This window comes from Lynx rufus, unplaced genomic scaffold, assembly GCF_022079265.1.
Source record: "Lynx rufus isolate CCGP_SWC_20201006 ecotype Redwood Valley unplaced genomic scaffold, mLynRuf1.p SCAF_8, whole genome shotgun sequence".
Taxonomy (NCBI): Eukaryota; Metazoa; Chordata; class Mammalia; order Carnivora; family Felidae; genus Lynx; species Lynx rufus.
The window spans coordinates 4,591,669-4,616,345 of NW_025814896.1; the positions used below are offsets into that span (position 1 = coordinate 4,591,669).

The window sequence follows — 24,677 nt, forward strand, 5'->3', positions numbered from 1 at the left end:
CCGTGAAACCTCAGAAAACCAACCAGCCTGGGCTGTGCGGGCGCCGACCCAGGACTCTGGCCCCACCCCCGTCCTCTTCCCACACCCCGGGGCTCTCGTCGGCCAGAGCGAGGTTGCCACATTGCATCTCGATGCTGGATACCGGTTTTTGAGAAGGTGGGAGGGCCGGGAGCCTCAGAGCCACGGGCAGGCCTCGGGGTGGGTTTCCCAACCAGGGTGAGAGAAAGACGAGGCAGAGACACACGTGTAATGTGATGCGGCCATATTTACTTCACCCTCCAGGGACTCCTAAGGGCCCAGAGACTCCTCTTGCTTCCGTAAAATTGGGTCCCTGAAACAAGTTACTTCCGTCCTTTCAAAGGGGTGGGCTGCCTGGAGGCAGCAGCTGCCCTGGCTGGAGCACGGCCTGGGCTCTCCGTGACGTGGATGCCATGCGAGGGGGCTGGGGGCCAAGGATAAGGCCACGGGCACCCCCTGCGGGCACTGAGCAGGGACAGGAGGCCCAAAGGCCGCCTGGCCAAGGCGGCAGGGTCATCTGTGCATCCCGGAGCCTCAAGGTCGTGCGTGCGGAGGCCCCTGCAGGGAGGAGAGTGTGCAGAAGCCGGCAGGAGGCCCGGCGGGTAACTCAAACAGCCGCAAGCCCCAGCGCCCCCCCCCGGGCCATCCCCCAGACCCTGAGCTGTCTTAACGAAGGAGCTGTTTCTATCACTGTGACAACTAAAGATAAAAACAAACCAAAGCCTATCTTAAGGTATAATCTTCCAATTGCTTAAAATTAATCAGTGCAAAGTGAGGTAAAGAGCCTTGTGTCACAAGGGGGCCGGGGAGCGGCCGGCCTCACACGAGCCGGCGCCTCTTGGAGTCCCTCTCCGCGTCGGCCTCCGGGGCATCCGCTTCACAGCCAAGTGGGGACACCAGGTTCAGCAGAGGGTCCTCAGAGGCCCGGCCGAAGAGTGCCAGCAGGAGAGCCACGCCGAAGCCCGTGGCACGCTCCCCCTGTGGGCAAAGGGCAGGCTGGAAGCCCTCCGCCAGGCTGAGCCAGACCCCCTCGGCAAGCCCACCCGTGCAGGAAGGGGTTCCCGGGCCAGGGCGAGGGCGTCCACCCCCCGCTCGGCCCGCGGCCCCCCTCCTGCCATCCTGCCACACCCAGAGCCGAGTCAGGCGGTGGGATGGCTCTTTGCCCTCTGGCCCCGACCCCCGGGGTCTTCTTGGGTGGGATAAAGGGTGAGCCGGAGGCCCGGGGTCTCCAGCCGAGGAGAAGGGCCCGGCACGGCAGCCACTCTATTTCCGGGGATGAGGAGACCGGAGACCAGGGGCACGGCTGGCCGAGGTCGGGCCACAGGCGGTGTGACCCTCCACACAGAAATGCTGCTGATGAGCTCAGCCCGGAGACAGAGAGGGGTTCTGGGTGCACGAGAGGGTGGGAGCGGCCAGGCCGGCGTGCGGGACGTGCAGGGGCGGGGGGTGGGGGGCAGGCGGGGCGAGGACACCCCGGGGGGGCCTGGACTCACGGCGTGCACGGGTGCAGCGATGTCGAGGTGGACCCAAACCCCAGGCCAGTCAAAGCCAATGTGTGAGGCGATGAAAAGGCCAGCACAGGAGCTGGGGCTGTTGTCCCGGTCCTAGGGGGACAGAAGGATAAATGGCGACCTTTCTGCTGCCAGCAGCGGGGGTGTGGGGGAGGGGCTCCACCAAAGCGAGTTCAGGGTTCACTCGGACCCGCTGAGGATGCCCCCCCACCCCCACCATACCCCCTGGACCACATCTTCCTCAGCCACTGCCTCCCCTGGTGTCTGCACGAGGGGGCTTGGGGTGCAGGGGTGCCCAGCGTGGGGGATTGCAGAGAGGGACCCCAGGGCCTTTGCACGTGTGTGGATTAAGGGTTCTGCCTTCACCCCAGGGAGCTGCGGAGCCAGCAAAAGAGCTGATGGAGGAGGCAGACCCCAGAGTGGGGAGGAAACTTCTGGCATGGACCCGAGGCAGGGGGACCAGGGAGAGGTGCATCCGCGTTCCAGATGCTTCCACCCTGAGCACGGATCTGGGGCCCACCTGGGGGGCCCTTGTCCACACTGCTGCTAGGTCTTGGGGTCACCTGGGACTCGGTCTGCCCCACCCCACTCGGCCGGGCGGGGGGGGGGGGGCGGGAGGACTGCAAACCTACCGCCACGGAGTTCTTCATGTCAGCTACGGCCGAGGTGAACTCGCTGAAGTGCAGCTCGGGGCAGTAGACCAGCGGGTGCACCAGGTCTCCGCACCTCGTCCCAGCCTTCACGCAGGCCGCCTCCCACTCCGCGCTGTTGGTGAGCACCGCAGCGTGGTACTTGCCCGTGGCAATGCCCTGCGAGGGTGGCCGGGGCAGAGGGAGGGGCGGAGCGCAGGGGAGCGGCCGCGCGGGAGAGCAGGGGCCCGGGGCGCCCACAGAAGCCAAGAGGGGCAGCGAGGAGCAAAGAAAGAAAGAACCGGGAGCCACGTGAGCCGCCAGGGAGGACGGTTCCTAAGCTGTCCTGACGCCGGGACCCAGCCCATGGGCCTTGCCACCTGCCTCCCACTGGGTGCCAGGGACGAGCTCCCAACCTCCCCCTGGGCTGTGAGGACGGGGCGGGGCGGGGCGGGGCGGGGGGGGGGGACAGCACCAGGAGTCGAGGTGGCCCACCTGCGCTCCGGTCAGCGTGGCTATGTCCAGGATGATGTCCGCACCCAGGTCCTTGCAGGCGTAGGACACCCCATCCGCCAGGACCAGCCTGCCCTCAGCGTCAGTGTTGTTGATTTCCACAGTCCTGGGATGCCGCAGAGACCCCTGCTCAGGGACGGTGCTCCCTGGGGCACTGGGACAGAGTCCCTTTGGAACTGGGGGGACCCCATTAGAGCCCGCTTCCCTCCCCGGAAGGCAGGGCCGCTCCCACCCCTACAGCGATGTAACGCCAGGGTCAGTCCCACCCCACTGCTCTCCAGCTGTGAGCCAGGGAACCCCACGCAGCCCCCTGTGCCTTGGTTTCTTCGTCTGTGAGATGGGAGAACAGGGTTGTGCGGGTAGCCTGACGTGCACTGGGCCAGCCCTGGGCCCACACAGCCTGGCACTAGGTAAACACAAAAGGGGGAGCCCCTCCGGGGGTCACCCTGCAGACAGGCGCCCGTGTACGGGGCGGTGAGCGGACTCTCCTATTGCGCATCTAGACCACCTGCTCCTTCAGCTGCTGCCCACTGACTTCTCGGTGTGTGCTTTGCAGCTGGGAAGCAGTTCAAGGGCCGATCCCAAGGGGGAAGTGCAGGGCGAGCCCTCAAGTAGGAGGTCTGGAGGTGGAGTGGGGGGTGGGGTGGGGACAGGGCTTCAGGCACACAAAGAACTTTAAGCCTAAAGGTTGGGAAGGGCGCATCCCCCTAAGGCAGGGTGGATCCTGGGCCAGGCACCCTGAGGGAGCCCAACACCTCAGCTAGTGATGTGACCCGCCACCTGTCCCCGGAGCCCTGGGAGCAAGCAGCCTGCTGGCCAGGGGCTCCTGTGACAGGGCGTCCCCCCCCACAGGATGTGCCTCTGGCTGGAGAAGCAGGGTGGAATCTGCCTCCAGGACGGCCGTGGGTCAGAGCTGAGCAGCCTGGCCCTGGCAAGGAGAGCCCCCCCCCCCCCCCACACCACGAGGTCCAGCAAGAGAGCCCCTCCCCGCCCCCCACGAGGTCCAGCAGGGCCCACATGCCCAGAGGGCAGCCAGGGGGTGAAGGAACCAGCCTTACTTTCCCGAGTACAGCAGGTGGATATCGTCTGGCCTCGTGGCGTTGGGACCCACTGAGTTCTCGGCCAAGCAGAACACAGCGTGGAGGTTGTCTTTGAAACCCTGCAGGGGACACGGGCAGAGGCTCCAGTCACCGGCTAGCAGTGCGCGGAACAGACAGAACCGGCCAGAGTTTTCTGACCCCTGTGGACAGCAGACAGACGGAGCCCCGGGGAGCAGAGAGCACTGTCCCGTCACTCCCAGGCAGTCCCGGCTGCACCCCGTCTGGGAGAGTCTCGCCACCCCTGTCAGACAGAGCCCACGCAATTCGAGAATGAGCCCGGGAGCGGGGCTGCTGGCTTTCCTCCTGGCTCTCCCACTTACCCAGGGCACGAGCCGGGCAGGTGGCTCGGCCCCTGCCTCCCGTCCACAAAGCACGGCCAGCGATCAACGTCTCCCACTGCACAAACCCTCTGAGCTCTGCGTCGGTGTACAAGAGCAAGCTAACACACAGATGTGCGCGTGGGGGGTTGGGGAGAGCTCGCCTCACCCAAGTTTCGGTGTGAAGTTACTTTTCTGATGCCAAAACGTGACGTGTGCACACGGAGAAACGTGCACAGAACAGGCTGAGTCAGTTTCTGCCCCACACGGGCCCTGAGCCTGCCCCAGAAGACCCCTCGCCTGGGGGGCAGCTGGGGCTCTCCGGAGCAGGTGTCACGCTACAGGTGCCGAACCCCCATCGAAGGTAAACGCGGGCCTGTGGCAGGCGGAGGCCACGGCACCGGGCCGGGACAGCTTGGAGCCTGAACCCAAAACACGGTGCCTGGGGAGAGCACCCCACTCACGTCCTGGGGCCGAAACCGTTGGGCAGCCCGTCGGCTCGAAGGCCCGGAAGCAGCTGGGACCACACTGACGGCCGGGCTGTGTGAGGATGAGTGTTCGCGGCTTCCAGAGTCTCGGTCCCCGCCCCCCGCCCCGCCCGCTCAGAGCTCCCTAAGACCCCTAAGGACGGGCTGTGGACGTCGGCCCAGCACGTGGGGCCTGCGGCCTGGCTGTGCCCCCGTCTCCAGCTGTCCTCGTCCCCGTGGGGGTGAGTGGCTGGGATCAAATCAAGTGTGACAACGTGTGGCCTCGAGACAACAGGGTGACCCCAGGGGCTCCGAAGCTAGAGAAATGGATCCCGCCGCGGAGGGAGGGGGGGCCCTGAAGTCTTCCCGGAGGGAGCCATGTCGGGTCTGGGCCCGGAGAGGAGTCTGCACAGCAGGACAGCAGGGCGGTGCGGAGAGACCACGGCCCCCAACTTGACCCTGTCGGATGCCCTCCCACCTAGTTTTGCATTCAGAAGGTCTGGTGTGCTGCTGCTTCTGGTGTGGGGTCCCCACGGGGAAGGCCAGCTTAGAGGTGCTGAGGGCCTTGGGCTCGTATTACCGGGCACTGGGGAGCGGGGTGAGACACATGGGTCTTGGGATCCCTGGGGGCGGGGGGACTGAAAACCCGCAGGCAGCCGAGGTTTGAGGTTCTAAGGCCGCGGGCCACGGCCTAGAGGCTCCACCCTCAACCCCAGTTTTTGTGGGCCTCGATGTGAGCCACAAAATACATAATGGTGATGCTGGCTTATAACCCACAGGGTGAACTAAGAATCTGCACATCCGTAAGTGGGAACAAAGTGTTGAATGAATAAGTAACCCGGGGAGGGGAGCACTGTTTCCCCCAGAGAACCCCCCCCCCACCCTCACCCACTGCCAAGGGGATGTCTGCTCGTCTCGGGCAACGGGCTGGACTCCTGACCAGCCGGAATTGGAAACTGTCTGCCAAGACCTTTTTGTTTTTGTTTTCATTTGAAGGAGAAAGAAAGTCTGGTATGTGGTGAGGTGAGGGCCGGGCCCCATAGGAGGAGCCTGAAGGAGGTGAGCCGCCATGGCGGTCGGGGCACCCCATGCCTCTGTTGAACAAACACTTTTTATGGCGTGGGGACTTTAGGCTCCGAAAGACATCACCTGAGGCCTCCCTGGAGTCCCTCCTTCCTCTCGTTTTAGAGCCTCTGGTCTCTGATGGGTGCAGACCAGCCAGGATGAGGTGATGCACCCGAAAGAGTGGCTGCCTGTGTGCCTGGGGACGAGGCCTCGATGCCCGGGAACACCTGAGGGGCCTGTGCTCTCGGGGGTGGCCTCCTGAACGGCCTTCAACAGGTGGGTGCCTGCCACGTCCTCGGGGCAGACGCAGGAGGAACAGTCACAGCCGGCTGGTCCCTTGCTCAGGAATCTGATTCCAATGATTGGGCTCCGTGAGGCTGCACGTGTCCCGGACGGGAAGATCTCCCACTTGGCGGGTGAGCTGGGCTCAGCGACCTCAGTTGTACGGGGTGGGGGTGGGGGGCGCTGGGGGCCCCTCTGCTCCCCCGGATGTCTCTGCTCAAAGCGGTCACCAGGCTATTCCCGAGGCAGATCCAGTCCCATTCTACCTGGTCATGGCTCACCAATGCCAGCTGGGCACCCCCCCCAGACCCCTACCCTGACCCCAGGCCCTGAGAGCGGGCAGGCAGGCCGGGTGGGGTGGCTCCAGAGCGGCCCTCCCCATCCCAGAGGGCAGTCCTGCTCCTGGGCGTGATGGACCCAGATGGCCCGTCTGCAGAGTGTGGAGAGAGTGGCCCCGCGTCCCCACCAGCTCAGACAGCACTCTCATGATGTGACCCACAGATGGGTCGTGGCAGGAGGGGCACCCAGGAAGGCCTGTGCTCATGAGCTCGGCACAGGGCCCTGTCCGTGCCATGTGGTTTTAGGTCGGGCTTCTTCACCGGACACACGCTTATGGGGAGCCTGACACAAGCCAGACCCTGAGTGGTGGGCATGGGTGGACACACTCAGGAAAAGGCAATGTGCCCAGGCAGACATGCCCCTCAGGCAGAGGTGACACTCTATGGGGAGGTGGCACTCAGGACAGGTGACACTCAGGCAGAAGTGACACTCTCAGGACAAATGACACTCTCAGGAGAGGTGACACTCAGGCAGAGGTGACACTCTGTGGAGAGGTGGCACTCAGGACAGGTGACACACAGGCAGAGGTGACACTCTCAGGACAAATGACACTCTCAGGAGAGGTGACACTCAGGACAGGTGACACTCTATGGAGAGGTGGCACTCAGGACAGGTGACACTCAGGCAGAGGGGCCCCAGCAGCAGGCAGGAAGCCCCCGCAGAGCAGGGAGAGAGGTGCCGAGCTGTGGGGTCTCAGGGGCGGGGGGGGGGGGAGGAAAGCAAGCCCACCCCCAGGGAGTCCCCCTCCTCGAGGACTGCAGACGGTGGGGCCACACTCACCTGCTTGATGGCAGCTCTGAAGGCCCCCAGCACGGCCGCAGCACCCCCACAGTCCCTCTTCATCCCCGGCATGGTGGTCTGGAGGGGGCACAAAGGGGCCAGGACGACAGTGAGCACGAGTGGGTGCTGGCCTGCCATCAGCAGTGCCCCACCCCTGCCTGGCACATAGGACCCCAGAGCGGCTCCCTCAGACCTGCAGGTCCTGGAGCCGGGTCCCCTGAGCTCACACAGAACCCAAGAAACGCCCCCCCCCCACCCCGGTCACGCGGCTGTTCTCCACAAGAGCTGGGACATAATGGCGAAAGGGGATGGGACGCTTTTGCCGGAGCGGAGCTTTGGGGGTCACCTGATGAACCAGAGGTGGGAGGGAGGGGAGCCGGGGAGCTGCCCAGACCCGCCACGTTGGCCGTGGCCTGGCTCCTACGACCCGGCCACCCACCCCCAGGCTGCCAAGTTCCCCCGGGGGTCTGTCTGCAACAGCTCTCTCTGTCTGTCTCTGCCCAATTTTTGAGGAAGGAGCTGAGGTCTGGGGCCTCCGAGGCTTGAGGTGTCCGGGCAGGGCTGCTGGGCTGTGGGGCAGGCTTCCCCGCACCTGTCACCACCTGGCCCCAGCTCCCTCTGCTCCCTGACATCAATGTCTCCAACAATGCGCTCAGGTTAACGCGAACTCTTCCCCAAGGTCACTGTCACCAGTCCCCAACCCCACCGCCCGCTCTGTCGACATCTAATGGAGGGGGAGGGCGTGCCAGGCACAGGTGCCCTCATGCTGCAGAAGTAACTGTGAGAAACTGTGATTTTTCTACAAACCGGCTGAGAGCGGTTACACGTTTTTCCATTTGATGGGCTCCCAGCTCTAATTGACAAGTTCATACTTTAAATTCGCAACAGGCCATCAGATGCAGGATCTGGGTCGGAAACGTACCGGGTGATTTTTTTGAACCCTTATCGGATTACACAAGCCTCGGGTTTTAATGGAAAGCATTTTTAGACATAAACTGAGCTGCTTTTACAATTAAGTTGAGTGAAGATGACCCGGCTAGCACTACTGAAAATAAGCTGTCTCTTTGACCTAATCGGCGAGAAAGCACAGGATTGTTTAAATGGAAAAACCGGGGCCTCAGATCTGGAATCAAACCACTCGCAAAACGGCCCGCACAGAATAGCTCCAGATGGTCTCTGAAATTGTGTCTCCCTGTCACCAGGGCGGTGACCTCCCGACCACAGACAAGGAGCACCAGGCGGCAAATGCACCTCAATTGACTGCGTGAGCTTTGCAGACCGTCCCCCGCCGCGTTCTTCCCGGTTTTACAAAAGAGATGCTTCCCAGAGTAGCAGGAAGATGTCATCTGCCCGGGACACTCATGGGGCTGTCACACGATGCGGCAAAGCAACATTGGGCCGCGGCCACGACACGGACGGCCGCGGGACTCGCCTCCGTCCTGCAGAGAAACATGGCGGGGCCAACTCCCTTGTCACCTCGCCGATGCAGATACATGATTAACTTTTCCAAGTCTCCACCGCCGAGGGCAGCTGTTTTCCATGTTCCATGTGATGGAATGGAAGGTGCGTGCGGAGCGGTCCTGTTCTCGCCAGACGCTCGCCGGGCGGTCAGGGTGGGGGCTGGGGACGGTCGCCGAGGTCTCTGCTCGGCTAGAGAACTGCGCTCCTGAACACTGAGCTTGACTCAAGGAACCACTGACGTGTGCCGGTTATTCAGACTTAGGTGTCTGGCAGATGTTTTCTTTTTCTTTTTTTTTTAACTTTTATTTATTATTGAGAGAGACAGAGTGCGAGCAGGGGTGGGGCAGAGAGAGGGGGAGACACAGAATCCGAAGCAGGCTCCAGGCTCCGAGCTGTCAGCACAGAGCCCGACGCGGGGCTTGAACCCACAAACCGTGATATCATGACCTGAGCTGAAGTCGGACGCTTAACCGACTGAGCCACCCAGGCGCCCCATGGCAGATGTTTTCTTAAAAAGGAACAAAGTGAAACTCTCACTTCCAGAAGAGCCGACAGTAGTCGCTGCCGGTGGTAAAATCTGAGCTTTCAAGCAAAAATAATGATTTTGAAAAACTTGTATCTGTCTCTGTGACAGCTTCTTAATAGCGATTTTTAAAAATGAGATGGACGGTGGGACCAAGTGTGGCTTTTAAAAATATCGTACGTTGGGGCACCTGGGTGGTTCAGTTGGCTGAACGTCTGACTCTTGGTTTTGGCTCAGGTCATGGTCTCACCGTTTGTGGGTTTGAGCCCCGCATCGGGTTCTGTGCTGACAGTGTGGAGCCTGCTCGGGATTCTCTCACTCTGTCTCTCTGTACCCCTCCCCTGCTCGCTCTCTCTCTCTCTCTCTCAAATAAGTGAATAAACATTTCTTTAAAAATGTTTTAGAAATACAACGACATGGGCGGTGGAACCAAGCGTGACTTTTTAAAATAGTATATGTTGTGTCAAAATTCGGAGGTTCTGCCTAACTCTGGGGACAGTGTCTTCTGAATGGCCCATGCATGACGCCACAAGATCACGTGGAGTTCGAGGCAGACCGTAATAACAGAGCGCACAGAGACACTGCCACGGTTTCTGATGCCGCACGAGCACTAAGCTTACAGACGCTCTCACTCGACGAGTTTTGGTGTAATAATAGCAAAGAAAAACGCCCTTGGGTGTTTGTAACGGGCACTAAAATATTTCTCCCTTTTCCAACTACAAAATGAGTGAGGCCAGACTTTCTTTTTATATTTCAACTAAAACAACAGATCACGATAGACTAAATGCAGAGGCAGCTACAAGATCACGGCTGCCTTCTAGTAAGGCAGACGCGAACGAGACTGGCAAAATGTCACATGATGCCACTCTTCTCAATGGCTTCTTTGCATTGGGGGAAATGCAGCTATTTTCGTAAAATATTTACATGAACGTGCAATGGGTTTACACTGTTACTTTAAAATAAGCAACGATCTCTCCCCGATTTTAATTTCTAGTAGGGTAAATATCAACCGACATCACTCTTCTAAAAGAAATCTCCTTAGGATCAATACTTTTTGAGAGGGGAAGGGGTTCTGAGACTAACACATTTGAGACCTAAATTCACACTGATCCTGATTTACCTTTGAAGTCTTTGGAGACAGTGCCCCCAGCAACATATGCCTCATTCTTCAGCAGCCCTGCTTCTCACTCTGGCCCTCCAACAAACCAGCATCCCAAATAGGCATCTGATCCCAGGAGAAAGGAGCTTGCAATTGTCCCCGCTGGCACTGAGCTGCCTCCAGGGCAAGAGCCAGTGTCACGGGTGAGGGAGAGCTGTAGCCAGCACCAGGTGCAGCCCAGGGCTACACGGTCTTTGGAGTCTGAAAATAATAATTAACAGACTAAAAGTCGGTTTGCCTGTTGTCATCAGTGGTAAAATATTTCTCCCGAAAAATCCGTGGCTTGAAGTGAGTTTTAATCGTATCAAATAAAAGGTTTGAACCCACCCATGGTAATTACGTGTCCTTTTAGAAACCTCATGTAAGTGCCAGGTGCACAACTGGCCTGACCAGCACAGACGTGCCTTCCACCAGAGAACGGAGGTGGGGTCGGCACCCACGGTGCCACGCGTCCTGCCCGCAACCGTGGGCTCCAAGCGAACCCAAGAGTGCAGGGAGCCTGGGACTTTCAGCCTCCCGCCGTCTATGGGAACCACTGGACTCGTTTAAAACGTTTTTACTCCGCAGACCTTTGAAGGCCGCTAGAATCCATCTCGAAGGGCTGAAAACATGGACAATATCACAATTTCTGGGGTTTCGTGGGAAATGGGGTATCTGTGTATTGACCGCTTCATGCAAGAGAAACTCTTCAAAATTAAAATTAATCGTGGTTTTGGACCGATTTGGACCAAGCACGAGTGAAGACGGTCTCACAAATCTGGTACCTCTGTCCAGGCAACAGACATAAAGATGTGGAAAAGATCACTTTGGATAAAATCCCAGACAAATCTGCAGAAGCGAAGGCCTGAAAACAGACACCGTCATGCTAACATCTGTTATCATGACAGACCACAAGGGAGACATACGCTATTTTCTGTCTAAAACAGCACGTTAATGTTATTTAAAAGTGTCGATGTATTACTGTCTTCTTTACGTGTGCTGTAATATTTATCCCTTTATTTATCAAAAAAACCTTTTTAATGTTTATTTATTTCTGAGACACAGAGAGACAGAGCACGAGTGGGGGAGGCGCAGAGAGAGGGGGAGACACGGAATCAGAAGCAGGCTCCAGGCTCCGAGCTGTCGGCACAGAGCCCAACGCGGGGCTCGAACTCACAAACCGTGAGATCATGACCCGAACTGAAGTCGGTCGCTCAACCGACTGAGCCACCCAGGTGCCCCTACACTTTGTTTATTTTCAAGTAATCTCTACACCCAGCATGGGGCTCGACCTCACAGCTCCGAGATCAACAGTCACACGCTTCACCCACTGAGCCAAACGCCGCTATAATACTTCAATTTTTTACTGGCATGATACTACATATGGAAGGTGTTTGTTTTTTTTAACCTTTATTATTGGATCATTTCCTGATTAGTCCTGAAAACAACGTTGTTTACAGGAGGAGGGACGTTACCAAAAAACAAAAAAACAAAAAACAGGGGCGCCTGGAGGGCTCAGTCGGTTAAGTGTCCGACTCTGGCTCAGGTCATGATCTCACGGCTCCTGGGTTCGAGCCCCGTGTCGGGCAGGGCCTGGAGCCCGCTTCGGATTCTGTGTCTCCCTCTCTCTCTCTGCCCCTCTCCCGCTCGTGCTCTGTCTCCGTCTCTCAAAAACAAATGTTAAAAAAAAAAAAAGGCCATCCACTCTGGGTACCAAATGCACTAGACGGACTAGCGGTCGGTGCGAAAGGCAGCACACAGCCGCTAACCGAAATAGCGCCCAGCACTGGGGTTCAGGTCAGAAAGCGCCGGAGCAGCGGTGAACCCCACCGTGCGCGCCTCATCCACGGGCCGGCGCCTCCCGGCTCCAGCGAGTGCTGCCAGGGGGAGACAGAGGACCCGTCCCGCCAGATGCGCTGAGTTTACCAAAGGTCGAATAGCCAGCCTTCTGTGAGAATCTTCCTGTTTTGTAAACGTTGGTAACTCACTCAGATTATAGACCGGCGCTTGGGCCAACAGGACACATCTGTGAGCCCCGCCGGCGGCCAGCTCTCCGTGTCTGCTCTGCGTGAGCTTGGCCTGTCCCGTCTCTTCTAAAGCGTCCTCTCTGGGAAGGTTGGCTCTCCTTTTCCAGGTCTCCTGGGGCACCGATTTCACATGCCTGCTCCTTCCCAGGCCTTCTGGGTCTTGGCGCTGGAGGGCCCAGCCCAGGCCGGGTGCCCAGTAGTTGCTCAATGCGAGTGTGTGACGTGAGCAGATGAAGACGTGTCCCTCCTCCTCTTCCTGGTGCCACCTCGGCTCACGGTGCACAGCAGGCCTGAACGCGCCGGGTGTGGAGGAGGGAGACGGAGCCACGACGGGTGCCCAGGCCTCCGGACACGGCCACGCCTGAAGGCCGCCCACAGGACAGACTTCTGAGACCTGGCCTCACCAGAACACCTGTCGGTGGCTTGCCTGGGGATCCAAACCCCTCGGCCTTTTCCAGGGGGCCTATTCTCCGCACAGGCTCCCGCAGACCCCCACTAAGCGTTCTGTGGAAACCCTGGATGGTCGTGGGGACAGTGGGCACCACCCCACGCCCTTCTTTTCAGGTGGAACCACCGATTCCTTAAACCTTGCCTCCTTGGGTTAGTTTTCCAGCCTTTTCATTGTTTCTGCGGCTTTTCTCTGGATCCCGTCCAGATTTTTTTGTTTGAAGTGTGGACACGAAACCGTCTCCCCCCGGAAGAGGAATCAGCCCGGCCGATTCTTCCCGAACTTGGCTCCCCAGAGGCACGCCCCAAGGCCAAGGTCCCAGAAACCTCGCTTGCTGCCTTCCTCCGGCGCCCCTGAGAGGCGATGGGCCTGCCTACAACCCTCCTCCCCCCGGGCCCTGTCCAAGCGCTGGCCCCCGGCACCTCACCTTCCCTTTGATGCTGAGACCCCCGGTGTCGTAGACGATCCCTTTGCCCACCCACGCAATGGTCTGGGTGGCTCCTTCTGGGGTGTGGCTGAGGACGGCAAGTGCGGGGGGGTGCACGGCGGCTTTGCCAACACCGTAGATTCCTACAGAAAGCACGGGGGCAGGGTCAGTTGGGCTCGGGTCGAACCGAGCAGAGACCTCCCAGCAGCAACCCCCCTCCCCCTCCCCCAGAAACACCAGCTCTCTCCCAGCAGCACCCCCCCCAGAAACACCAGCTCTCTCCCAGCAGCACCCCCCCCAGAAACACCAGCTCTCTCCCAGCAGCACCCCCCCTCCCCCTCCCCCAGAAACACCAGCTCTCTCCCAGCAGCACCCCCCCCCTCCCCCAGAAACACCAGCTCTCTCCCAGCAGCACCCCCCCTCCCCCTCCCCCAGAAACACCAGCTCTCTCCCAGGAAACAGCCGCTGGCGTGTGGATACTTCTCCCGGAGCATGTGCAGTCCCAGCCCGAGCGACCTGCCCCCTCTCCTGCCCCCTGGCCAGCGTGGGATTGGGAATGCAAATTAGTTCCAAAGCTCTGGGGCTGCAAATGAATTCTATGCGAAGTATCGTTAGGCAAAAAAAAAAAAAAAAATCCACTGAGGGGAAAAAAACCTGTATCATTCCCAGAAAGAAAAGAACACGATTGCAGAATGAAATGATTTTTGGATAACGCTTCAAGGCCGCTCCAGCCCACGCTCATTCTCCCACCCCGAGCCCTCCACCCTTTCCAAGCTCACTCCCACCACAGCCCCGCTGCAGCCATGCCATTTCCTATCTTCTCAAGAAAGCCTGTCGTGGGCAGAGACCATGCCTCGAAGTCCCCCAGGAACCGGACCGAACAATCATGAAAACCAAGACGACAGCTGATAATGGCTGCCGGACAAACTCCTACACATCCTGTAAGACCCGCTGCAAACGTCCTCTCCTCCGTGAAGATTCTTCCCCGAGAGGAGCAGCCTCTCCCTCCACCTGTGTGGATGGTTTACGTGTCTTGTGGTGGCACCTCCAAGAGAGCCCCCTGGGCCCCTCACCTCCGGGCGTTCTTGAGCACGTGGGGCCCCTCCCGCTACGTGTGGACAGAACCTCAGGTCCCACTTGTTCTGGATATAGCAGAAGTGACGAGATACCACTTCCGAGACTGGGTTACAAAAAGAGACCTTGGCTCTTCCTCGCCCGTTCGCGCTTCCTCGCCCAGAAGCCGTGCTTTGAGGGAAACGGCTGCCGCCTGTGAGCTCTGCTCGAGGAGAGGCCCTCGTGACAAGGGACAGCCAGCAAAGACCCCAGGCCCGGTGACAGAGAGCACATCATCGGCCCCGGTCGAGCCTTCAGATGATGGCCGACCCAGTCAACATGTTGGGTCTCTGCCCAGGAGAGACCCTGCACCCAGCACCCGGCTCAACCGTGCCCGATTCCCTGCCCACAGGACCGCGTGGCCCTTCCTTCTGGAATCATTTGTTTGGCAGCCACATATCAAGAGTACAGTGCCCCTCCCCCAGCGAGACTGAGGGCACCTTGTCCTAGTGCCTGGGGGGCGGGGAGGATGGGCCTGGCCGCTAGGAAAGGCCCTCCGAGAAGGTGGCTTCCACTCAAGGTGTGCAGGGTATGATGGCCCTGCCATGACAGCATCTCGGGGAAGTACTCAGAGAAAGAGAGCTGTAAAGATGAGGCCCTAATGCTGGGAACGCAAGCTGGTGCAGCCACTCTGGAAACAGTATGGAGGATCCTCAAAAAATTAAAAATAGAACTATCCTACGACCCAGCAATTGCACTACTAGGCATTTATCCAAGGGATACAGGGGTGCCGTTTCCAAGGGACACATGCACCCCCATGTTTATAGCAGCACGATCAACAGTAGCCAAAGTATGGAAAGAGCCCAAATGTCCATCGATGGATGAATGGAGAAAGAAGATGTGGTATCCATATACAATGGAGTATCACTCGGCAATCAAAAAGAATGAAATCTTGCCATTTGCAACTACATGGGTGGAACTGGAGGGTATTATGCTAAGTGAAATTAGTCAGAGAAAGACAAAAATCCTATGACTTCACTCACATGAGGACTTTAAGAGAAAACAGATGAACATAAAGGAAGGGAAACAAAAATAATATAGAAACAGGGAGGGGGACGAAACAGAAGAGACTCACAAATATGGAGAACAAACTGAGGGCTGCTGGAGGGGCTGTGGGGGGGGGAGGGGCCAAATGGGGGAGGGGCACTAAGGCATCTACTCCTGAAACCATCGTCACGCTAGATGCTAACTAACTTGGATGTAAATTTAAAAAAAAAAAAAAAAATTAAAAAAAAAAAAAAAAAAAAAAAAAAAAGACGAGGCCCTGATGCGAACGTGGGCCTGTGCACTCGAGGAGCAGAAAGGTCCTGCTGAGCTGGCCCAGGGAGCCAGGACGGTAGCCTTTGTGGACAGGGAGCAGGCCACGGAAGGACTCGGACACCGTGGCTTCCAGAATCCAAACCAGAACCTAAATCAGTGCCTCGTTTCTCCCCCAGAGACGGTCCACCTCCCAGGGTCTGGCCTTGGGGTTGGACGCAGGCTGGCCTCTTTCAGGGGAAGCTTGAAGCGACCCAGGGTGCCACCCACCGCCACCCTCGCCCCCCAGCACGCAGGACCGGCCTGAGGCCACGGCCTTCAAGGCCCAGCTCTACCCACCTCCAAATCCTCTCGTCTTCAGCTCCTCATCCCGGATGATTGTTGGGGTGATCCCCAGGTCTTTTCCAACTTTCTTAATCTCCTGGACACGATCATGGAAAAAGCAACACAAAGACACGTGAAAATGGCTTCAATCAGGACGAGGCCGTGGCTCTGGGCCAGGGACGAGCCGACGCCCGCATGGCGGAGGGGAGCCAGGGCCCCAGCTCTCTCGGCTTTGGGCGTGATCAAATCCAGGACAGAAGGCCCAGCCTCCAAACTACAACTTCCTGCAGGTTCACGGCTGCAGTCCTGCAGAGAGGCCTCGCGGAGGAGGCTCTGTCCTCCCTCCGCCCTCCGCCGAGGCCTGCTGGCCCCTCGCAGCTGGAGGGACAGCAGGACCCTGTCCACAGCCGCCCCACGCTTCCTTGGGCGAGGTGCAATGACTATGGACACCGTCCCCTCCGGCCTCAGGTTTCCTCTGGCTTCCTCAGGGTCCACCGATGCTTCTCCCACCCTGGCCCCACCTTGGCATGACTGACTCCCCTGGGCCACGAACCTCGAGGAACGTGTCTGTGTTCATCTCATTACACGGAGTGTCCACAATACGGGCAGCCAGCCGCACGCCTTCCGTGGCGTTTGTTAAGCACTGGGGAAGAAAACCAGAGGCTGTCACCGGGGACCTGGGACCAGGCAGCAAAGGCTGTCCCTCCCTCTCTGTTCCCCCAGGGACCAAAGGCACCGGCAGCACCGAGGGGAGGTTTCGGGGCTGCTGACAGGGCCTCGAGGGGCAGGTCACGCTGCCCGCTGTTGCTCTCCAGTGCCTGTGACCCATCCAGCAGCCTTCAGAAAGTTCAGCGCGGCTCTGTACCTCGCCTCCAACACAGATGACACAATAGCCCTGCAGCCTGGCGTGCCGGCCGGCCGTCAGTGGGACCCACCTTCCTTGCCAAGACTCCTCGGCTGCTTACCCCCTCATCCTGGCGGCAGGCGGCCCCTGGGCCTGGCCCTGAGCACACGCTGGGCATCCCCGCCCCTGGCACCTGCCAATCCCACATCCCCTGCTGGGGAGAAGTGCTGTCCTTTGCTCCTGACTGAACGAACGTCTGTGTCGCCCCCAAACTGGTACCTTGAGGCCCTAACCCCCAACGTGATGCTATTAGGAAGACTTTGAGAGGGGATCAGGTTGCCATGAGGTCGGGAGGGTGGGGCTCACCGTGGGAGTAGAGTCCTCAGTAGGAAGAGGGAGGGCGTGGCGAGAAGGTGACCACCTACCAATCAGGAAGTCTCCACCACACCCCACCCTGACCTCAGACATCCGGCCCCCACAACTGTGAGGAATACCTATCTGTAAAGACGCCACCCGTGGCCTGTTGCGGCCTGAGCTGTAACACACCCTCCCTACTCCTCTGGTCAAGGCCCTGGCCATCCTTTGTGGCGCCTCTTGAAGGCCGTGTCCCCCGGAAGCTTCTCTGGACCTTCCCAAAAGAGTAAAAGTATTCTTTGTCCTGCGCCCCTGGACCCGCTGGCCCTCCTTCTGGCCCTCCGGCCATCAGGGTGGCGTTTTTCTCACCTGAGCCCCAGGTGAATGTGTCACAGACTCCCTGCCCTGTCTTCCTGGCCATCCAATGCCACACCACTCTGGGCACGGGGTCCCCACCCTGCCTCGTGCAGCTCACACGTTGGCCCAGAGCCCAGGAGGGAGCAGGGACCCGACACCGTCCACCAAACTCAGCCCGGCACAGGGGACGCCCTCTAGACGGGCGTCTGCGCTCCGATGCGGACGCTGCCCGCCCCCGCCACCAGCCACCCCTCCAGGCCCTGCCTCTAACTTCTGCCAAGAGCGTCTGTCCTGCTCTCGCTTTAACACCGACCCTGGAAGTTCTTTGCCTTCTCGTTCGTCTCCACCTGGCTGCTGCCCACGGCGCCCCCTGCCCCACCCTGCGCCCCCCACCACCACCCCATGCTTCAGACACTGGGCTGGCCGGCCGCCTCCATCAGCGCGCAGGGAAGGGGCGCGATCAGAAGAGCGACGGCACAGGTGCAGCGGGGGTACAGACAGCTGGAGCGTGTCATTGCCCTCCCCAGCCCCAAGGCGTCGGGGAGGCCAGGCTCGGGGGCGACGGCACCTGCCCAGCCGCCTCCTAGGCCCTGCCAAATGGCTCAGAGAGCTCCTGCCATCCCCAGGTAATTACACCCCAAAGCCTCAAAGGCAAAGACGCAGGACCGGACAGCTCAGATAGGAGATGTGACCGTGCGGTCCCCGCCGCCTGACAGTGGGCTCTCCTCTGGGAGGCCGAGGGTCCCTGTCCGCGGCTGTCGCGGAGAACATTGCTCATCTGTGACGCAGCCTGTGGCTGCTGTCTGGGAAGCGTGTCAGTGCCCCAAGACTCGTCTCGAAGGAGGCCAGGCGCTCGGCCAGCAGGCCTCCGTGTGCGCAGAGCTCCTGGTGCGGCGCGGCCGGGCGAGAGGGCCGACGGCACCTGCGGGGGAGGCCGGGGAGGCTCCGGGTGCCCTCCGGCACCCCAGAGCCTGGTGAAGAGCCTGTGCCTCCTCGTGCCTCAGCCTCCCCGTCACAAAAGCAGGATCAAGCGTTCATTCATTCATTCATTTCATTCCACCCACGTTTCTGGGAGCTCCCGCTGTGTGGCAGGCTCCACACTAAACCCTGGGAATTTGAACGTGTCCACGGTATTCCGGTCCAGCAGAAAATCGCAACACCCCACTCGGTTAAACGCTACAGGGGAGGAGAGGCCACAGGAGCCCGGACGGGAAGAGGACCTGGAGGGGAGTCGAGGGGGGCCCCAGAGTATAGAAAGGGCCACACGGGTTATCAGAAGCTCCTGTGCTCATGATCCAAGACAGACGGGACAGAGGACTGACAGACGGTGGCCGCGGTTAAGACCTGGCTCTGTCCCTTGCTGGTGGGGCCCCCTTAAGTCACCTGATGTTGCAAAGCCTCAGTCTACCCAGCTCTACAATGGGATTAAGGACAGGCCCCAAGACAGGCTGTCGAGAGGATTAAGCACGGGTGTGCGTGCGCTAAGAGCAGTTCCTGCTACCCGACAAGCCCTGGAAAACTCCGCGCTCACGTGGCCAGAGGAAGGACGAGCATCTGGAGGCAGCAAGACCGGCGAGGAGACTGCTGCAATGGTCCAGGAGAGCAGCAGGGTGCGGGGGGGGGGGGGGTTCCCCGTGACAGTGGCAGTGGGCAGAGCAAGATGCCCTGGACGGGGGTCAAGGGGACCCACCAGCCCAGCGGCCCTCGTCACGGGTCGGGCCGTGCTGGGGCTACAGACCGGAAGCTTCTGGAAGCTTCCATCCCAACGTGGGGCACAGAGGCTGAGCAAAGATGTATCACACGAGGTGGGATGGTGCTCGCACTCAGCAGGCAGAGGGCCTGACTGTGAGGGAGGCCATCTCAGCCAGATAGCCAGGCCCCCGCCCCGGGGGGAAGGGACGCGGGCAGAAGCTGGACTGAGACCAGGCAGGTCCAGAGCAGGAAGGACCTGGACAGGGAAGCTGAGGAGGAGGTAGGAGCCTGGCAGGAAGTCAGCCCACCGGGGCGGCAGGGAGGGAGGGAGAAGTGCTTGGAGGAGTCGGGGAGTGGGGGAGGGGGGGGGTCCAGGGTGCTGCTCAGGCTCGCAGCCCCGGGGTCTGGTGGAGAGAGGCCCGAACTCCAAAGGGATCCCCGCAGCTACAGGGGAAGGTGGTCATCGGTGCCCGTCTGAGGGATGAGCTCGCAGGCCTACGGGAACCCAGAGATGGGATTGCTGGACGGTCGGGAAAGGGATAAAGATATGGCCGTAGGCCGCAGGGGACGTGGGAAGGAGGCACGACTCCTGGGTGGGGCAGACCCTTCCAGGAGGGATGACAAACGGGATGCCAAAGGTCCCAGTCCGGCAGACAGGGCCCTTAAAAAAACAATGTCAGGAAGTGGGGTGGAAACTCCACTCGGTGGGCTGAGGGGGAAAAGGGAGTTCAGAAAGGCAAAACAATTAGCCGTGTGTTTTCAACGTCTGGAGATGAATGGAAGGAAAGGAAAGGAGCTGTTACGAGACAGTGGAGACGGAAGCATGGCCTCTCCTCCTCGAGCAAAGAATCCAGGTGGAGGGTGAGGGGTGCTGGCCTGGGACAGAAGTGAAGGGTGGGGGTGGGAAGCACAGCCCGGTCTGGCCGGGGACGAGGAGGGTGAGGCCACGGGACAGTCGCCACGGGAAAGGAACCCAACCCCCATACAAGGACTTCTGACTTAGAATCTCTCCCAGCCTTGCCTCACCTCAAGAAAGGATTATCCTGGGGCGCCTGGGTGCCTCAGTCGGTTAAGCATCCGACTTTTGATTTCCGCTCGGGTCACGATCTCAGGGTGTGTGGGATCGAGCCGGGAGTTCCGGCTCCACACTGGGCGTGGGGCCTGCTTGGGATTCTCTCCCTTCCTCTCTCTCTGCCCCTCCCCCATCTCAAGAATAAATAAACTTTATAAAGAAAAAAGGATTCTTCTGAAGATCCAATGCAATCGCGTGTGTAAAAGTGTACCACGGAAAGTAACGTGATATACACGCAGACGGGATTCTTAGTATGAAATGTGAAAGTGCCTGGCACTGGTTAGGTGCTTGGTAAATACGGGTCGAACAGACTGAATCCTGAAAAGGAAGCCCACCCAGAGAGGGGGCAGCTGCCTGGCTCTGGAAAGGCCTCGGGGGCCTTCTGGGAAATTGCTGCAGTAGCCCAGCGCCACGTCACCCCCTCCGGAGGCGGGGGAGACAAAGAGAGAGCTCCCCAACTCCCCTTCCAGCTGCCCCCAGCTCGCGCAGGCCCAGGGGACACAGCCCGAGCCTGCAGACACCCACTTGCAAAGTGGACACCTCCACTGGCCCGTTGTCTTGTCCCACCAGGAAAAACTCCACCGTGACTGTCTTCTTCTCTGTGCGTCTCGAGGCCCCCGAGCGGTGGGTGAAGAGGGGGAAGGCCCGGGCCAGGGCGCACGCGGAGGCGAAGGCGTCCGACCGCTCGCACACCATCTGCGGCACAGAGAGGCAGAGCCGTGAGGAGGGGCAAACCCATGGGGACTGCACTCAGGCAGTGCTGGGGCCTCGAAGCTGGGCCAGAGGCCACTGTGGGTACAATCTGGACAGAGGGGCCCCAACACAGCCACCGCGCAGGGGCCTGCCCGGAGCCACTTCCTCACTGCGTGAGAAAGGGACACGTCGGCCACCGGATGTGGACCGTCTCCGAGACAGGAGAGGAGGACGCCGAGGGGAATGGGTTCAGGAGTCTGAGATTTGCCACCGAAAATGATCTGGGGTAAATGGCCTAGTCTCTCTGACCTCAGCTTCCCTTCTGTGAGCAGGGGTTACAGTGTCCTGGGTTGTGGCCCCTGGGTGCCCAGCAGGCATGACACACGCTCCCCGATGGTAGGCGGATGGCCTTCGGCACTCACCAGGATGCACCGATGGGTCCCGGGCGGCAGGCAGGTCCGCACAAGTCGGGTGACGAAGTGGGCAGCGGAAGGGCTGTTGTGCCGGCTCACCCTGGAGGGCAGGGCGGCCACGGTGGCATAGTTCAGGTAGAGGGGACAGCTGTCCGTGGGGTTGGGGTTGAGCGTGCTTAGCGCGGCCTGCCAGAGCTGGATCAGAAGGGGAGAGACAAGAGACAGACACCAGACTTCAAACAGCCCGCATGCCGGGAGCCCGGCCCTGCATGCGGGCGCTTGCGTCGCCAAAAGGGCCCTTTTGCAGCTTCCCCGGGGCACCCACGATCCGTAATTAAGATGTGTGGCATCTCGCTGGAGCTAAGCGTGCGTGCGTGCGTGCGTGTGTGTGTGTGTGTGTGTGTGTGTGTCTGCTGGCACGATTCCACCCTTGTGGGATTACACGCTGGGGATTTAAAAGGCCGGCGTGGGGGCCGCCTGGCTTCGAGCTGCCAGCCCGCACCGGGGTGGGCCCGGCCAGGTGCCGCCGCGAGGGCTTCCGGAAGCGGGCGGCCGGCTCCTCCCCCGCGGGGCCGCGCGCGCCCCTCGAAGGCGGCGGCGCCCTGGAGGCGGCTCCCGGGGCGGGGGGGCGAGGGGGGTGGGCGCCCAGCGCCGCCGGGCTGGCCTCGCGCCCCTGCGGGCGCCGGGCGGGGCCTCCGGGCGGCCGCGCGGCCCGCTCACCTCCTCGGTGACCCGGGGCTGCAGCTTCCCGCGGACGTGGCTCCAGGGCACGCGGTGCAGGTGGTGCAGCTGGCCGAGCAGCAGCAGCGGCCGGCTCTGCGGGTCCGCGTCCCCGGCGCTCGCCTGGAACTGCAGCCCCACGTTCGCCATCTTCCGCCGGCCCGCGGGCCCCCACCCCGCCCCCCCCCAGGTCCGGCCCGGCCCGGCCCGGCCGCCGCCCCGCTCCGCTCGGGCTCCGCTCCGGCCCCGGCCTCGGCGCCGCCCCGGCCCTGCCCGGCCCTGCCCGGCCCCGCCTCCCCCCGCCGCTCCGGGGCCGCTCGCGAGACGTGCAGGGCCCGCCCGGGGCGCGAGGGGGCGCCGGGCCGGCGGGGCGGAGCGGGCCGCCCTGACCCCGGGGCGGGCCCCGACCTGCAGGCCCGGCCTGGCAGGCGCCCGACCGGCAGCCCGGCCCCGGGCCCGGGGTAGGCCCCAGATGCCGGCAGGCTGCAGGCCCCTGGGCAGGCCCGGATCCCCGGGGCGGGCCCGAAAACCCAGCAGCCCCGATCCCGATCCCGGGGCGGGCCCCGAAGCCCGGCGGCCACCCCCTCCCCGCCCCCACCGCCGCCGAGCAGGCCCCGCCGCCGCCGGCGAGGCAGGCCCTGAGCCCCCCAGGCCCCCCAGTGGGTCCTGCCTTCAAAGTGAGGGAAACAGAGCTCTCCGGATAGCTTTTCCAGGGAGAGGCCCTGGCCTCCAGCCCCAGCACACCCTGGTGGCCCTGACCTCCAGCATATCCCGAAACGACCCAGGCCCAACCTCAAGTCCACCCACGCAGCTCCCACTGGACCACAGTCTGGATGAGTCCTAAGCAGGCCCAGCTGCCAGCGGTGGTCCTGGGTGACCCTAGGCTGGCGGGTGCGTGCCCTTCCCACGCCACCCCCCCCCCACCCCCCACCTGTCAGGTTTGCACTGGCCGGGTGATGCCTGGACCCCTGCCAGCCCCTGACTTAGACAAGGCCCCACTGCCTGGCGTGCTGGGCAGTATCGTTCCTTCCTCCTCGCTTGATGGGTTCGTTGATCGGCTCCCCACCATTTTCCAGGCAGCGTCCTGGATGTGAGTAGGGTGTCATTATGTGGGTTTCCGTCCAGGTTACTGCTTCTGGGACGGCCAGTTATAAACTCAGGCGTGGCCCTGTCCCGTGGAGGGCCCTTCTTCAGCCCACCCCCTCGGCAGGAAGGGTCATCTGACAGCCGTCTGAGCAAGCTGCCCCCTACGGCCTCCCACCCCGCCTGGGGAGGGAGAGAGGAGGCGACGAGACCAGAGGAGGGGCAGCGGGTGGTTTCCAGGACGGCACCAGAGCCACCCCTCATTGAGGAGGGAAGGCTAGGCAAGGTGGGGGGGGACACCTGGAGAGTGCTTGGGGGGGCATGTGGTGGGGTGGTGGAGGGGCCCTGGGGTATGGGGTGGATGGTGGGTGTCTGGTTGGGAAGGGTCTTAGCTCCCGCCGCAGCTCAGATACAAGGCTCAGGGAGTGAGGACCCGGATGAGGAAGCGCTCCCCGCGCTCATTTAAAAATTAGGCTCCTGCCCACATCCTGATTGCTCAAGGGCCTGTTGGCACCCCTCTCTGTTACCGCCTGCTAGTTCCATGTGCCACCGTTCCCATTTTGAGTTTCCTTCATTATCAACCTTAAAAATTACCAAAGCCATCTCCCCCAGCTCGGCATCCAAGGCTCTCGGCTGCTGGTTTCCTAGTGCGCCTCCCCAGCTCCCTGCCTGGCCAGGCCCCCCGCGAGTCACAGCTTCGTCGTCCCTGTGAGTTTTGAGTCACGGTCCCTGGTGCGGGGTCCCCGGTGGTCCCTCCAGACCGGAGCGTCAGCATTCTGGAGGCTCGAGTCTCTTTGCTCCAGGGCCCAGCACAGAGCAGGTGCCGAGAGAAAAACAGTTGTTGAATCAGCGAAAGGGATTCCTTCGAAAACCCTCAGCTTTCCCCACATGAAAGTCGACGCTAATTGGATCTTATTTTCCTCAAAAGGTTTTACAGCAGCTGAATGTTTTCACACGTTGTAAAGGGTACGAGAAGAGCTCCGTATGAAGATCTATGGCTGTTTTTTTCTGTTTGCAAATACGTTGCAGAGAGGCACAGGGCACTCCAGCAGTGGGGGGGGAAGGCCGAGGGGGATCTTCTCCGAGGGGGAGGGCCGGGGGCTTTGTCCTGGAGGGTGAAATGGCACACACTAACAGGGCAGGGAAGGCGTTGAGGTGGGGGGAAACCCGGGAGGAGAGCCCAGACCCAGAGTGGCCACGTGTCCACCGGGCTCTGAATCCCCGGGGGTGGGGGAGGGGCGGGGGGAGATGAGAGGGTCCCAGGGAACAGGGAAGGAGAGGGCTGCGGTTGTAAGCCGGGGATTCACTCCAGAGACTTCTGCCCGCGGAAGGATCCAAGCCACGCTTTTAGCAGGCCGGCTATGGCAGGTTTGAGTGCAGGGAGTTGGAGGGGGAGAGAAACTGCTCGTAGAGAGATCATTCTAGAGACTCTTTCCTTTGAGAATTCTTTCATATGTAAGAGGAGAATAACCCCAACAGCCCCAAGACAGGATGAACAAGATTACCCAACCCAACAGGCGTTTAGAGAACACTTGCGATACACAGAGCCAGGGAAAATGCTAGATGCTTGTTAGGAGCAGATAGTCCGGATTTTGCCTTCCAAGCGTCCCCTCCCCCCACCCCGAGTCGAAGAAATCCAAACTAAACAGACCGCTAAGGAGTTATTTCACTTCAAATGCCTGCCAGTTTCCTCAAGATGTAGCTTGTGAC

General features: G+C 60.8%; 1 protein-coding gene across 2 annotated transcripts; it reads right to left on the reverse strand.

Moving 5' to 3' along the window:
• Positions 1 to 247: 247 nt before the first annotated feature.
• On the reverse strand, positions 248 to 22,034 carry NPEPL1 (aminopeptidase like 1). 2 transcript variants are annotated; one of them, XM_047069118.1, is made up of 12 exons: positions 21,885 to 22,034; positions 21,174 to 21,359; positions 20,584 to 20,754; positions 16,293 to 16,382; positions 15,755 to 15,836; positions 13,046 to 13,188; positions 7,022 to 7,099; positions 3,730 to 3,830; positions 2,654 to 2,777; positions 2,162 to 2,338; positions 1,512 to 1,622; positions 248 to 996 (listed from the first exon to the last, which is right to left on the reverse strand). In XM_047069118.1, exons 1-12 carry the CDS (start codon positions 22,032 to 22,034, stop codon positions 838 to 840), a joined length of 1,572 nt encoding a protein of 523 aa, XP_046925074.1. In that variant the 3' UTR covers positions 248 to 837. The 2 variants fall into 2 exon arrangements, with proteins under 2 accessions (XP_046925074.1, XP_046925073.1); XM_047069117.1 differs by having other exon boundaries at positions 912 to 1,622.
• Between the last annotated feature and the right edge of the window lie 2,643 nt (positions 22,035 to 24,677).